Source organism: Acartia tonsa, chromosome 3, assembly GCF_053477335.1.
Source record: "Acartia tonsa isolate MP-2025a chromosome 3, ASM5347733v1, whole genome shotgun sequence".
Lineage (NCBI taxonomy): Eukaryota > Metazoa > Arthropoda > Copepoda > Calanoida > Acartiidae > Acartia > Acartia tonsa.
The window spans coordinates 1,047,851-1,064,956 of NC_137262.1; the positions used below are offsets into that span (position 1 = coordinate 1,047,851).

At 32.0% G+C, this 17,106-nt stretch overlaps 1 protein-coding gene across 3 annotated transcripts in view; it reads left to right on the plus strand.

The window, feature by feature from the left end:
- The window catches only part of Orc6 (Origin recognition complex subunit 6), a 103,405-nt gene extending 87,113 nt beyond the window's left edge, over positions 1-16,292 (plus strand). Inside the window, exons 9-10 of one of the 3 annotated variants that reach the window (XR_013877190.1) lie at positions 8,250-8,477; positions 15,998-16,292. Coding sequence is in view for 1 of the 3 variants with exons in the window: in XM_080152229.1 (XP_080008355.1) it covers positions 8,250-8,324 (75 nt within the window). In the remaining 2 variants the exon portion in view is untranslated. Of the gene's footprint in view, positions 1-8,249; positions 8,690-15,997 lie in introns of those variants that run through there. The other 2 variants (XR_013877191.1, XM_080152229.1) reach the window with 2 other exon arrangements.
- The last annotated feature ends 814 nt before the right edge of the window (positions 16,293-17,106 follow it).

Sequence of the window (17,106 nt, forward strand, 5' to 3'; positions counted from 1 at the left end):
TCATTTTCATTGCTTGGGCATGAATTGTGCTATTTTTTATACGTTTTTGACCAAAACTTATGGATTTATATTGAAAAAAGAGAAGCGATTGTTTTTTTTAACACTCTTTATATATTATAGAATAGCTTTTTTTATAAACATTTTGTTATTAAATAATGTTCTAATTTTGAACGGCCATACAAACCAGTTTTAAAGAGCTTTGCTACTAAGATATTTTTTAATAACTAAAGTAAAAAAAATAAATTAACCTCGGGCTGTGAATTCATTTATGTAAGTATGATGTTAGATCTTAAAAACGGCTATTCTGAAGGCTACAAAATTAAGGGAAGACTCACCTTGGTCTATATTAAGGTTAAGGATATTTAAAACAATTCCTTCCCCACCTCAAACAATATAAATTTATAGGTTGTTTTGGTGACTTCTGATGGTTAGTATGGCTGTCAGAAATTGAAATTAAAAAAAAACTAGGATGGCAACAACCATAAAAGCAAAGCTATAAATTTAAATGGTATGACAAACGAACATTAACATACAGGGCGACCACTGCATACTATATATACTATTTATACTATATAGGATGAATTTGGATACTATATCATACTATATGACCAAAATTTACTATATATACTATATATTATTACCTTTACTTGACAAAAATTTACTATATATACTATATAATATTACATTTATATAACAAAAAACTAATATTGTCAGTTTTGTGACAACGGCTCTTAAGGAGCGTTTTGTCTTATTTTCACAGTAGTTCTTCAGTTCTTCTCCTATTTCTAGCCCCTGCGGGGGGCTCAAAAGATACTGTGATACGACAAAAATGCAAAAAGCTCTAGGTACAGTAAAAAAGAGATGAAGAAAATCCTTTAAAATATATGTTTGTGATTATGATTTAAATATCAGTTATTTTTCATAGAATTAACTTAAGGGTGAGGGGGAAGTTTTATTAGGCTAGGTATTAATGTGAGAATATAGGTTATTTGGGATAAAAGTTTACTTTTGGGTAGTAGTTCACTTATATTTAATAACTTTTTTGGATAAGTTTCCAGGTTCAGGTGCAGCAGGCTAAAAGGTGGTTTCTAGACAGGTAAAAAAATTGTAAAATTTATAGAACAACTTCTTGAACAGAATATGCATCTTTCAGGATGTTATTAACAAATCTGAAGAAAAAAATTAAAATTGGCCTGCAAGTTCTGGTCCTGCTGGCCACCAGGTCCACTCTGGACTGGTAAAAATTCAATTTTTTGTTTGAAGAGTTAGAGGTCAACCTATAAAACAGAATATGCATCTTTTTGGATGTTATTAACATATCTGAAAAAAAATTGAAAATTAGCCCCCAAGGTCAAGCCCTGCATGCCTCCAGGTCCACTCTGGACAGGTAAAAATCAAATTTCTTACTTTAAGAGTTAGAGGTCAACTTATAAAACAGAATATGTATTTTTTTTGGATCTTTTCAACATATCTGAAGAAAATATATAAATCGGCCTCCAAGTTCAGGTCCTGCAGGCCTTTAGGTCCACTCTGAACAGGTAAACAATCAAATTTCTTATATGAAGAGTTAGAGGTCTATTTATATAACAGAATATGCATTTACTTGGATAATATTAACATATAGGGATCCAAGTTTAGGTTTATTCAGGACAGGTAAAAGACTCAAATTTCTTATTTGAAGAGTTCAAGTTCAGGCCTCCAGGTTTTCTCTGGACAGAGTCTACATGGAAGCCTGCAGCACCTGGACCTGGAGGTCAATGGTATTTTTTCTTTATATATGTAAATAACATCTAAAAAGATGCTTATGGTGTTTTATAAACTTACCTCTAACTACATAAATTAGAAATTTTGATTTTTACCTGTCCAGAGTCCTCCTGGAGGCCTGCAGCATCAAAACCTGGAGGTCGGTTGTCATTTTTTTCTTTAAACATACATATAAATAGCATCTATAAAGATGCTTATGTTGTTTAATAAACCTCCTTATTTAAAATTTTTATTTTATTCGTGTACTGTACAGGTCCACCTGGAGGCCTGCAGCTCCTAAACATGAAGGCCAATTTTATTTTTTCCTTCAAATATTTAAAGAACATCCAAATATAAGCCTACAAGCTAAATATATAATTAACTGTTCAATTGAGGGAAGTTTGATTTTTACCTGTCCAGAGTCTGCAGGACTAGAACTTAGAGATCGATTTTAATTTTTTTCTTCAGTTATGTTATGTTAATCCAAAAAGATGCATATTCTTTTTTATAAGTTGACCTCTAACTATTCAAAAAAGAAACAGGGGTGTATATTCTGCACAAGATTTATTTTTTTCCCCGACTAAAAATTTTTATATTTTTTTCCCCCCTTGTTTTTTCTAATGGAAAAATGGAAAAATATTTAAAGAACTCTATTTTATTTGTTTTATCCCTCCTACCACACATTTTTTTAGTTTTTTTCCACCAAGGAGGGGGGGAAATGGAAAAAATGTTTTCAGTTTTCTTAATTTTTACATTTTTTTTCCCTCCAACCACATATTTTTTATTCCCCCCCCCCCCTGAGCCGGGGATCCCATGCAGAATATACACCCCTAAAAGGAAATTTGAATTTTTTACTTGTCCAGATTGGACATGGAGACCTACAGAACCAGAACTTGGAGGCCAATTGAATTAAAAAATTTTCTTCAGATATGTTAATAGCATTCAAAAAGATGCATATTCTGTTTTATTAGTCGGCCTCTAACTCTTCAAATAAAAAAATATCTATAACCTGTCCCGAGTGGACCTGGAGGCCTGCAAGAACAGAACTTGGAGGCCTATTTTAATTTTTTCTTCATTTATGTTAATAACATCCAAAAAGATGCATATTTTGTTTTATAAGTTGATCTCTAACTCTTCAAACAGAAATTTAAATTTTTTTACTTGTCCAGAAACCACCTTCCAGATAACCTGCAGCACCTGAACCTAAGACCTATCCAAAAAATGATTAAATTTATGTGAAATACTAACCAAAAGAAAACTTTTATCATAAATAACCTATAGTCTCACATTAATACCTAGCCTAATAATCACAGAGTAAGCCCCTTATATGTGAAATTGCTTTGATAACAGCTATGCTTTGAGTTTTTATTGATGATGTATAATGTATATACTATGTATTACTTAATAATTCTAAGTCCGATACTATATCATACTATATGAGTTTTAAAAAATATACTATATATACTATATGGATTAAAAAAATATACTATAAAAATACTATATTCTGAACATAGATTGTATATATGTGATGAAAAACTACTTAAATACAGGATTCTGTTTAAGGAAATTCTTACATTTTAGGATAAAATTATGAAGATCCTTATATTCATTATATCCTTATAATATTGCATGTGTTGTTCTAGGAATCAATATTAAAAAAATCAAATGAATATTATAAAGATACCATACAAAAAAATGTTGTAATTAAAAGGAAATACAAACGAACGTTATCACTTGTAAAGTGCAAAAACTGTATAAGCAGAATGTAAATGTATAAGCATAAACAAAATTGAAATAAAAATTGCTTAAATACAGGATAATGCTTAAGGACATACTTACATTTTTAGGACTTGATTAAAGAGATGCTTCGCTTATAACAATGTATTTTGTTGTCCTAGGAATCAGTATTCTAAAAACCAGATGAATAGGATAATTAAATCACATGAAATATTGTAGTCAAAAAACTTAAAAATAAATGTACGTACAGACATTCTGATAACATTATAGAGTTGCTGTGCTTTCTGAATTGTACCTAACTATATCATCATCGTAATCATCATGCAAAGTTTGAAAACAATAGGCCAATTTTATCCTGTGCAAATTAATGAAAAGAGTTAACGGTTACGAATGGGAGTACGGACGGACGGACCTAACCTAATTATTGAAAAGTTTCGCTTTTAAGAATTAAATATCTGAATGTTTTAAATGGAAGTACGGACTTTCAAGTAACAATTATAGAGTTGCTACGTATCTTACTATCATAGGAATCATCATGCAAAGTTTGAAAACGGTAGGACAATGTCTAAATGAACAAAAAGAGCTAACTGATACGGACGTACAGAAGGATGGACCGACCCTAATTATAGAAAAACTTCGATTTTAAAAATCTATTAGGATGGTGGTATATAAAGTCTAATGCCTAGATTATATTAAACAACTATTAACTTTTGATCCATGAAACATGGTCAAAGCAAACATTTTCGATAAATAGGGACTGTATGTCCTAACATCTGGATCATTAGTTTAGGCCTGTTTGAAAATGGTTAGGACCCTTATGATTTGGTATTAGGTTAAGTAAAACTATTTCTTGTGCAGTAATGTCCGGTTATAATTTTTTTAAGTTCAATAAAAAATATTTTTTTTGTATATACTTTATATAAACATACTGCTTTAAAATTTTGTAGTTTTAAAGGGACTTCTAACTATAAACATTTAAAATTGAAACTGCCCAGTGCCGGCCTTACTATGGACATATTATTACTTGGCTTTTACATCAGATTTTCGTGTTCTCTAATAAAATGAAACTTGCAGCGAGCTAAAAATAACGATTACCCCCTTTCCACCCCCCCCCTGACCCAATCCAATATATCCCAATATATCTTTTTATAAATAATATTCCTTTATTTTTCAGGGTGACTTTAAATAGGTCACAGAAACTTATTCAGGGGTTTATGCGGTTAAGACATTCCCCCTCCCATCACAAAAGTCTATCCATCTTTCTATCTATCTGTCTGTTAATCTTTTAACACTTTAATTGTCCTCTATCTCTCTATTTGTCTATCGATAAGGCTGTCTTTTTTATATTTACTTTTTTTTAAATCTAGCCATTTCAGATTTAAAAAATATCTATATTTCTAGAAAAATGAAAATATGTGTTGAAAGTAATATAATTAATTGGTTAAACTTAACAAGGGAACATTTGTTGGGAAAAAGGTGTCAGATATCTCCCACCCACTTAGCTATTGAAAGTTCCTTTTCTGTAAAAACAAGGATGACAATATCCATAAAAGCGAAGCTCTGAAATGGTTGGACAAACGAACATTAAAATTTTTAGAGTTTTGAAATGAATAATCAGATTGTAAAGGTATAAGACGAATCAAAATTACAAATAAATTTATTAAAATACTGCTGAAATACAGGATAATGTTTAAGGACAATTATATAACATAAAATTAGTTGTTTAAAAAGTTAAAAATCAGCATGGTTAAAATATATGTACGGACATTCTAGTAACGATTATAGAGTAGCTATGCTTTATAAATTGTATAAATCGATAAGACAATGCCTAAATTAACAAAAAAAGCTATCCGTTCCAGACGGAGTTCGGACGGACGGACGTACTGACCCTAATTATAGTAAGGCTTCACTTTTTTTGTTAAAAGTCAATTGTAACAAGGATGAAAACATCCATAAAGCGAAGTTCTGAAACGGTAGGACAAACGAATATTAACACTTGTAGGTTGCCAGAACTGAAAAATCAGTTTAAGGACATACTTACGTTTTTAGGACTTTATTATAGAGATGCTTCGCTTATAACATTGTATTTTGTTGTCTTAGGAATCAGTATTCCAAAAAATTAGATCAATCGGATAATTTTATCTGATAAACATTTGTTGTTAAAAAAGTTAAAAATCAACATGTTTAAAATGAACGTATGGACATTATAGAGTTGCTACGCTTATGAATCGTACCGAACTACTACAGTTATCACCATGCAAAGTTTTAAACCGATAGGACAATTCTAACATGCCTAAATAACGAAAAAATCTATCCGTTTCAGACGTACGTACGGACCGACCCTGATTGTAGAAAAGCTTCGCTTTGAAAAAGGGAGCACTTTAAAGTTGAAAGGGGACGGAGGGTCATAAATAAGTTTCCCATGTTCATCGAATCCGGTGGATAGGAACCGGTTCTCATCCTGCGATTATAAAAATGTACAATCATAAGATTAAAACCAGTTTTTATAGCCCGTGCCTTCGGCACCTCGGGGCTAAAAAAACTGGTTTTAATCTTATTATTGTACATTCTATATCCGCGGAAATGATGAGATACGATACGATGAGAGAAATAACTATTAAACATTTCTTGGACCTTAAGGGATAATATATTGAAGGATGTATTTATAATCAACATTCTCAATAACGATAAATTAAAATTTAAATTACCCCATCTCTACATCAATTGTTGAAAAATTTGAAACAAACAAATAAAAATTCAAGAAAAGTACCCAATGTTTTTTAGTCAACAAATAAGATAAAGTAGTTAGAAAGCTTTAAGTACCAACGAAGTTTACATTCCAATGTCCTTTCCATCCCTGAAATATCTACCCATCATTCAAATATTCAACAAGGATGACAACATCCATAAAAGCGAAGCTCTGAAACGGTAGGACAAACGGACATTAACACTTGTATAATGTCAGAACTGAATAATCAGAATGCGAATGTATAAGAGTCAAAGCAAAATTGTAAGTAAATTTGTTGAAAAACTGCTTGATACAGGATAATGATTATGGAATACTTACATTTTTAGGACTTGATTATAGAGTTGCTTCGCTCATAATATTGTACTTTGTTATCCCAGGAATCAGTATACCAAAAATCAGACCAATCGGATAATTAGGTCACATACAAATTTGTTGTTAAAATGTAAAAAAAAATCAACATGTTTAAAATGGACGTACAGACATTCTAGTAATGATTATAGAGTTGCTACGCTTTCTAACTCGTACCTAACTATTACAGAAATCACCATGCAAAATTTTAAATCGATAGGACAATTCTAACATGCCTAAATTAACGAAAAAAGCTATTTAAAAAAGTAAAAAATCAACATGTTTAAAATGGACATACGGACATTTTGGTAATGATTATAGAGTTGCTACGCTTTCTAAATCGTACTTAACTACTAAAGGAATCACCATGCAAAATTTGAAATCGATAGGATAATTCTAACATGTCTAAATTAACGAAAAAAGCTATCCATGAAGGACGGACGGACGTACGGACGGACCGACCATAATTATAGAAAAGCTTCGCTTTTAAAAACCCATTTTTTAGGAAATGTAGCACACCAACTCTACTGTGTTGGGTTTTATTTAAATAGTAGCCATACAAACTAAATCTATATACGTTATTCAATTGCATTAATCTAGCAAACTTTGTGTTATCTAAATCTCTATCTATCTATCTATCTATCTATCTATCTATCTATCTATCTATCTATCTATCTATCTATCTATCTATCTATCTATCTATCTATCTATCTATCTATCTATCTATCTATCTATCTATCTATCTATCTATCTATCTATCTATCTATCTATCTATCTATCTATCTATCTATCTATCTATCTATCTATCTATCTATCTATCTATCTATCTATCTATCTATCTATCTATCTATCTATCTATCTATCTATCTATCTATCTATCTATCTATCTATCTATCTATCTATCTATCTATCTATCTATCTATCTATCTATCTATCTATCTATCTATCTATCTATCTATCTATCTATCTATCTATCTATCTATCTATCTATCTATCTATCTATCTATCTATCTATCTATCTATCTATCTATCTATCTATCTATCTATCTAAGTTGATTTTCAATTTGGAAAGTTTAGTGATTTTTTTCTGTATTAAAATATTTATCTCAAGTATTAAATTGATAAATTTAACTTGAAGCCAAATTACATATATTCTGAGTTTTTTAGGTAGGGGTTAATTTTGGAAGAAAAAAGGGTTTTAGGAGTTTATTTTTAGTAAAAAGGGGTCTAGAGCTGTCAGCATATATTTTTTTCTTTTTTCGGCTTTGAAAGTGTTTTTTACAGCCGGCTGCGAAATAATATATATTTACAACCCTTATACCAAGCTCCTCTGCGGAGAGCGTCATTCACTACGTTGACTTAATTTGGGACACCTGCCATACTTGACGAGGGTGAGGTAATAAAGAGTAGCTCCCTTGAGACAGCGGGTCAAGGCATAATGTACTTGGGCGTGGAGCTTGATAGCCCCAGTGGCTATACAAAAGTGTCTCGTCCTTCTCCACGTTTACTTAGGTCCAAACACTAAGAAACTATGGCTACACACACCCACACACACACAGTAATACATAACTTTACGGAAAATATGCGAAAAAATACCTCTTTTTAATTTGTTGTTGTCGAAAATGCATCAGGATTTTTTATGAAGACTAATCTTGCTTGTATTTATTTGCAGATATGGAAGCAAGGAATCATCCGGAAAGCTGTGGCCGCGGGATTCAAACAATATCAACAATTCATTGAAGATTAAAATATTGGCGGCAAACTTTATCAAGACGACTTTGTACTAGAAAACTGAGTATTTAAAAAAATGTACTAAATTATATTATGTTTAACTTTTTTGTAGTGAATCTACTCGTAAAGTCCTCTATTTAAGTACCTAACAAAATAAGAGTTTTATTAGGTTATTTGTTATAAAAACAAAGCAAATATCAAATAGGTAAGACAAATTAGGTAAATAAAAAAGCAAAATAATTTAATATGATACCTTAGTATTAAAATTGCTTTTTTTCCCATACTTGTTTATCAAAAGGCTTCGCTACAATTTGATGTTAGCGTTCTATTTCTAGTTTTGTAATTGATACTTTATTTCTCATAATAATCTTTGGCAAAATGGTTTAAATCTCAAGTGGACTTTAAGTAACCCACCCTCTCTTCTGGTATTTTATAGAAAAAAGATATCCTTTAAAACCTAGATAAAAAAAGACATTTGTAAAACGAACTTTAATAGACGTCTGTTTTGGATTCTTAATATGGCCTCACTTATAATTTTAGACTAAAAGAAAAAGAAAAATTTGGGGGGGGGGTAATATTTTTTTTTGGGGGGGGGGGAGGTGGTAGTCGACTCCATTATTTTAATTTTAGTTTTGAAACGAAAGAAAAAATTTTTTGGGGGGTTGGAAATTTGAGAAGCTACCCTGTAAAGGAGAACCCGATCGATTCAGCTGTTAGCGAGATCCTTCGGTACAGACACACAGACAGATACACAGACATCCTGTTACTTTAGTATAAGGATAATTGGAATCTTTGGCAAAATGGTTTAAATCTTAAGTGGGCTTTAAGTAACCCACCCTATCTTCTGGTATTTTATAGAAAAAAAATATCCTTTAAAACCTAGATAAAAAAAAGACTTTTGTGAAACGAACTTTAATAGACGTCTGTTTTTGATTCTTAATATGGCCTCACTTATAATTTTAGACTTAACATTTATTTAAAAGAAAAATAAAAATTTGGGGGGGGGGGTAATATTTTTTTTTTGGGGGGGGGGAGGGGGTAGTCGACTCCATTATTTTAATTTTAGTTTTAAAAAGAAAGAAAAAAATTTTGGGGGGTTGGAAATTTCATTTTTTAGGGGGTTGAGGGTGTCCCACCCCTTAGGAAAATAGTTATAAACATTCCGGGACCTATGAGAAGCTACCTTGTAAAGGAGAATCCGATCGATTCAGCTGTTAGCGAGATCCTTCGCTACAAACAGACAGACATCGTTCTACTTCGTATTATAGATTGTGTCTGATCTTCATAGAAATCAAACACTATTTCAAAAGTAAAGCTGCTATATAAACAAATAAATCATGTTAAAAGGGGGGGGGGGGTAAAATGTGGTGACTCGTCACACGACATACCAGCAATTTTATTTTGGGTGCTACTCCCTTAGTTTTAGAGATAATTGGATGAAATCTTTTGGGCTAGGTCACTAATTACCCCAACTATTGGTATCTTTCAAAAAAACGGCGGCGGGACCGCCGCTCCCGCCGCCCGCCGCCGTTTTCCGCCGCCACCAAAAAAAATTTTTTTATTGCATTTCTCGCCGAATTAGGCAATTTGGAATCATTTGAGACCATGTTATTTTTTTCAAAAAAATTTCTCCTTACAAGCATCCCTGCGGGGGGACAACGCCGCTCCCGCCGTCCGCCGCTGTTTTCCGCCGCCACCAAAATTTTTTTTTTTTTAAACATAATCTTTTATCTTTTAAGGTGTTGGGTGGGTAAGTAAAAAAGATTAACAAAAAAAAAGCAAAGTGACCGCCGCTTTTGTTCTTTTTCGACACCCTGCTCATCTAAAAAATAAAACATATTTGCATCAACTTTTTTTTACAAGGATGAACCTGTTTTCCGCGGTGGTACCTCTGCCATTTTTTATTTAAATATTTTTTACTGACCTACCTAAAAAGATTTTGTTTCAATATCTTTAAAAGCACAGGAGTAGCACTGTATTTAAGATATACCTTGATAAACGAGAATTTGAAAAAAGTCCCCCTGCAGGGTTGCTTGTAAGGGGAAAATTTTTTGAAAAAAATAACATGGTCCCAAATGATTTCAAATTGCCTAATGCGGCGAGAAATGCAATAAAATTTTTTTTTTTGGTGGCGGCGGAAAACGGCGGCGGACGGCGGGAGCGGCGGTCCCGCCGCCGTTTTCTTAATTCAAATATTTTTAACTTACCAACCTAAAAAGATTTTGTTTCAATATCTTTAAAAGCACAGGAGTAGCACTGTATTTAAGATATACCTTGATAAACGAGAATTTGAAAAAAATGACTAAGTCCCCCTGCAGGGTTGCTTGTAAGGGGAAAATTTTTTGAAAAAAATAACATGGTCTCAAATGATTCCAAATTGCCTAATTCAGCGAGAAATGCAATAAAAAAATTTTTTTTGTTGGCGGCGGAAAACGGCGGGAGCGGCGGTCCCGCCGCCGTTTTCTTAATTCAAATATTTTTTACTTACCAACCTAAAAAGATTTAGTTTCAATATCTTCAAAATCACAGGAAAATTACTGTATTTAAATATACCTTGATAAACGAGAATTTGATTAATTCGGCGAGAAATGCAATAAAAAAAAATTTTTTGGTGGCGGCGGAAAACGGCGGCGGGAAGGGTTGCTTGTAAGGGGAAAAATTTTGAAAAAAATAACATGGTCTCAAATGATTCCAAATTGCCTAATTCGGCAAAAAAAATTTTGGTGGCGGCGGAAAACGGTGGCGGGAGCGGCGGTCCCGCCGCCGTTTTTTATAAGATACCAATAGTTGGGGTAATTAGTGACCCAGCCCAAAAGATTTCATCCAATTATCTCTAAAACTAAGGGAGTAGCACCCAAAATAAAATTGCTGGTATATCGTGTGACGAGTCACCACATTTCCCCCCCCCCCCCCCCCTTTGTTACAAAAAGCAAAAAATAAACATGTTTTAGCTTTTTTAAACATCAAACGTTGAAGGGTGTACCTAATTATTACAGGAATCCTCATCTTTAGTTTTAAATCGATAGAACGATTCTGGAAACAAGTTTTGATTAATTAGGGGTAAGATTGGCTATCCATTGGAAGATTAAAATGAGAATGGCAAAACATTCCATAAAGAATTGATACAATGTTATCTATGAGACAAATAAAATATTTTAATTAGAAAAAAAACACTGATGAAATAATGTTAACTATGTCATTAATTTTGTTTACGTGATTTTTAAACAATATTTTTATACAAGGGGGAGATAGGTTAATGTGCTAAATTCCGTAAAGATGTGGGTTTTAAAATTAAAAACAGTAGTAGAATGATATAATATTCCTGAATATGTGTATTCCCTATTGAATCATAGACAATTTTTTAAAATATAGAATGTACAATTATAAGATTAAACCATTTTTTTAGCCCGTGCCTTCAGCACCTTGGGGCTAGAAAAACTGGTTTAATCTTATAGTTGTACATTCTATATCCGCGGAAAGCTGTTTATAAATACGTTGCGAGAAATAACTATTCTCTTCTGGGAGGGAGAGGACACATTGGACTAACATTATTCTCAATAGGTACCCAAAGTTTTACAGACTAAATTTCTCATTCGTTGGTTTAAAATATTTTGTGACAAATATTGTTTGGTTGTAGTATTCAAACATGATAATTTTGTTAGTAATAATTGGGAGTGTACATCTATTTATCGTCCATTGTCTTTTACCTGAGGATCCTTATGTTTCTTAAACTTTTTTATTTTACTATATTTTACTTCAAAAGGGTATAATTCATACAAAGAACACCAACCTTGTTGCAATACACTAGAAGAACAAGTATCGGGTCATGGAAAGAAAACAAAGCTGCGGGTTTCATAGTAAATTCACAGTAACTTTGAAAGGTTAGTTTAGGTTAGGTTAGGTTAAGTAAATGTTAATGATTGCCCCACAGGGTTAGAAAATATGCCCCGTAGGGCTAGAGCCCCCCGCAGGGGCTAGAAATAGAAGAAAAACTACTGTAAAAATACGACGAAACCCTTCGAAACTTCGTTTTCTTTCCATGATCCTTAATATCTTTTAAATATTTTTGTTGTACAGCATACATATGTAAAGGTAATAAAAGAAGTTTACGGTTTGATTGAAGGGGCGATTCGTCGTATTTTTAAAATGGCTTTCGTTATTTAGGTTATTTTATGGCTTTAGGTTATTTTAGGTTAGGTTAGGCAATTGGCCCCGTAGGGTTAGTGCCCCCTGTAGGGACTAGAAATAGGAGAAAAGCTACTGTGAAAATACGAAGAAACGCCCCTTAAGGGGCGTTGCCACGAAAGGGACTACATCCAAAAACTGTTCATTTAACCTAAAATCTTTGTTCTAGTAATTTTGAAATAGTTTTATAATGGGAGAGGTCATTTTCTAGTAAATCCCGTAAAGGTGTGTGTTATAAGGCCTAAAAATAGTAGTAGAACGATAAGGTGCTCTATATATTTGTATTTCCTATTGAATATAACAATAGGGAAGAAATTTTTTTTTTTTTTTTTGATAACCGTACCTGGAATATCTGAAATTTCTATCAAACGCTTTGTTTGGCTCAAACTGACACAAATAAAAAAAAATATAATTATAATAAATCAACCTGTAAAGAATGACTTCTTCCTTTGTTTAATGGTATAGATTGTTCTTAACCTTTACCTTGTACCTATAGAAAACATTATTATTATAATTATATTTTTTTTTAATTTTTGTCAGTTTGAGCCAAACAAAGCGTTTGATAGAAATTTCGTATTTTTTTTAGATAATCCAGGTACGGTTATAAAAAAAAAAAAAAAATTTCCCTATTGTTCTATTCAATAGGGAATACATATATCTAGAGCACCTTATCGTTCTACTACTATTTTTAGGCCTTATAACACACACCTTTACGGGATTTACTAGAAAATGACCTCTCCCTTTCTCATTTCTATTTTTGTAATTACTACATAATTTTCTGAAACTATAAAAGTTTTTCATACCTCTCATATGAGGATGTATTTTTATATTAAAGTTTATTTCCGTTAAAGTACTTAATACTCAATATTTATACAAATTCACAGATTTATATTTGATTCATTCAATTATTTTATATCTGATTTTTTTTTGGCAAGATTTTGAATAGATATTTATATCATGTATTTAGTTTAAACATTGATTCAGATATTTTTTTTTTGTGTGTGGGGAAGGGGGGGGAAAGCATGGGGGTAACCATCATCATATAAGAAGGTTCGCTGTACAGGAGAGTCATATCGGTCCAGCGGTTAGCGAGATCTTAAGCTACTTTCAGACATACATCATGTTACTTTTAATTAAGTACTAGCGGCTACGCCCCCTAGAGGCCTCTAGGGGCACTTGAGGAGGGGGGAATTGAATTAGATAACCTAATTTTTTTTAGGGTGGGGGGGAGGGGATGTGGCCCCTCCTATTTTTTTGGGGGGGGGGGTATTTTTTCTAGAGGCGATTTCTCTTGTGATGGTGGTGGTACCCTCCCCCAAATTAAATAAAAGAAGCTACCCTGTTAAGGAGAACCCGATCGGTTCAGCGGTTAGCGAGATCCTTCGGTACAAACAGACAGACTAACACACATCCTGTTACTTTATTATAAGGATTGTTAGAAAGGGAGGGGTTATTAAGATTAATCCCTCCTTAAATGCCTTATCTTATTTTATAAAGTAGTAAGGTTTTTTTTGTCTGTAGCTTAAGATTTCGATAACTACCTATTGAACATATTATTTTCTCCAGCTTCGTGTAGGTCGCCAAATATCTGGCTTCCAATGAAATGTTATGATACAAAAGAAGTTGTATCAACTTTTTTTTTATAGCTAGCCGGTCCTTTTAGTAAGTAGTAGATGTAAAATTTTTCATAGAATTCAGATATGCAATCGGTTTTTTTTGTAGACCTCTTATTTTTTAAGTAATTTAAGTTTTAAAAAAAAAAAATTAAGTCGATTTTAAGGTACTAAAATGCAACAAAAAAAAGAAAGAAAATGGCCATTATGAACAAAAATAGTAAGATCTTTAATTTGACACCTTACTTTTTCAATTCTGTCAGGTAATTATTGAAAAAATCGATTTTTTTAAACCCACGAGAATAAAAACTTTGAACTCAATTTTATCATTTCACAAGTAAAAAAATATGGGTTCATATATACCTTTAGAATCAGAAAAATATTACGAATCCATTGTAAGCAAAATTGAAAAAAAAAGTTTACAATATAGTGTATAAACTACAATAAAAGGAATTATATGAAAATATCATATTATATTGTACATGCAACGTCTTAACTTTTGAATTGGGTATAAAAATGGGAAGGGGGTATAGAGGGGGTAAAGAGGGGGTAAAAAAGGGAAGACGACAGTGTTGCCAGAACAAAAAAATACAATTGGCCATTTTTATATTTTTTTACTTTTTTTCAATTTTGCTTACAATGGATTCGTAATATTTTTCTGATTCTAAAGGTATATATGAACCCATGTTTTTTTATGTCTGTTTGAGAAAATATTTAGGTCTAAAGTTTTTATTAAACCGAGGTTAAAAAAATAGATTTTTTCAATAATTACTCAACAGAATTTTAAAAGTAAGGTGTCAAATTAAAGATCTTACTATTTTTGTTCTTACTGGCCATTTTCTTCTTTTATTTTGTTGCGTTTTAGTACCTTAAAACCGACTTAATTATTTTTTTAAAAAACTTAAATTACTTAAAAAATAAGAGGTCTACAAAAAAAAAACGATTGCATATCTGAATTCTATGAGAAATTTTACATCTACTACTTACTAAAAGAACCGGCTAGCTATAAAAAAAAAGTTGATACACCTTCTTTAAAAATATTATTCTATAGGTCTAGAATTCATTAGTTTTATTTTAATAATATTTTGTCTATTTTGACAGAATTTTATATTTTGAAGGATTCTGGTCTAGTTTACTGAAAATTGAAAAATAAAGGATAAACAAAATAAAATATTCATTTTATGTTAAAATTTATAGATTAGACCATTTTTTTAATAGTTTGTGTACAGTTTATTATAATACACTAGCGGCTTCACCCCTAGCCTCTAGGGGCTTTGCCATAAGAGGTGATAAAAAAATTAAGGCGAAATTCGTTAAAGGACCAAGGAAATCTTCAGCAAAAAACAAAAAAAAATTGGGGGGGATTTTTTTGTTTTTTGGGGGGTTAGGGTGTCCCACCCCCCAAGAAAAAAGCTTAAAACCACCACAGGACCAATAGGTATATACCCTGAAGAGTAGAATCCGATCGGTTCAGTGGTTACCGAGATCTTAAGCTTCAGACGGACGGACGGACAGACAGACATCAAGCTACTTTGTATTATAGATATTATAGAACAGTGAATGGAAAGACCATTTTAAGTATGGACCAAAAGGAATAAGACTATGAAAGATAAGATTATTGGTGAAAAAGTTTGGACCTAAAATTTGTACATTGACAAACCAATCAAGATTTGATAAAAAGTACCCAAAATTTTTAAGCCTACAAATAAAAGATCGACTTTATAAAACTTTGGGTACAAGTATAATATCCAATATATCGTTTTTAAAAGGTAAATATTTATTTGAAGCATTCTTGCTTATTCGATAAATAAACTTATAGACCTCGAGCTGGTTTTAGGCTATTTTACTGCCCTCTTGATACCCTTGTGAATACTGTGCCCCTAAATGCTAGGTACGCAGCCGCTAGTACCACAATTATAATAAGAATATTGTGGTAAACTATGAAGAACAACCAATGAATTTTAAGAAATATTTGTTGATTGATTTTAAACTTCAAGAAACATTTGAACCTTTTCTTCATCATATTTTAGATAATTGCTATTTTCTAAGAATGTACCTTTTATCATACTATTATTGTATTTTTAAAAATATTTTATTAAAATATGTGATTTATTAAACCTAATACGCTTAGATAATATTGTACTTTTTTAATGGATGTATGAAATACACAATTTTAAAATTAGAAACGTTTTAAATTTTTTATTTTCAGATCTTTTCATAGGGTACTGAAATACACCTAAAACTGCGACTCTAGCTTTAAGCCACGCCCGCTTGTAGTTGGGGAGAACATCAAACACGTAACTTATACGTTACTAGAAACTACGCCCCCTAGAAGCCTCTAGGGGCACTAAATTTAGGAGAGAAAATTCAACTCTCTTCACCCATTTTCAATTTGACTTTTAAAAAGTAAAAACATGAGTTATTTTGGGAGGGGTCTTCTTTTTTTGGGAAGACCTATTGCACCTATAAGCATTTTCAGGTTCCAGGACAAACGCAGGAGTCCCAAACGCAGGAGTGTTAAAATATTAATTTTATTAAGTATTTCTATACAGATTAGGTTAGATTAAGATATGAATGAACAAATAAGCCCCCCGCAGGGGTTAGTTATTTAAAAAAAAACTATAAGATGGTCTATAATAGGTTAGGTTAGGTTAAGTGTTCACTCCGACGTTTGTCCACTCCGACGTTTGGGACTCCTGCGTTTGTCGTAGGACCCATTTTCATTGTAAAGGAGAATCATATCAATTCAGCGGTTCGCGAGATTTTACGCTACAGACAAAAAAAGCTTACTACTTAAATGTATTAGGATGGGTGTCTGTCTAATGGGTATTGCATTACCTAGTGCAGTCCGACTGCTATAATAGCATTACGTACTTGGGTCATTCGGCCTGGATAAGACCTTTAATTGTTATTTATAAAATATTTTAATAGGACGACTTATTTCGTTTTGACAGGTTCTTAAGATGAAGTTCGATAATAGGCCATTTTTGTATAGTACAC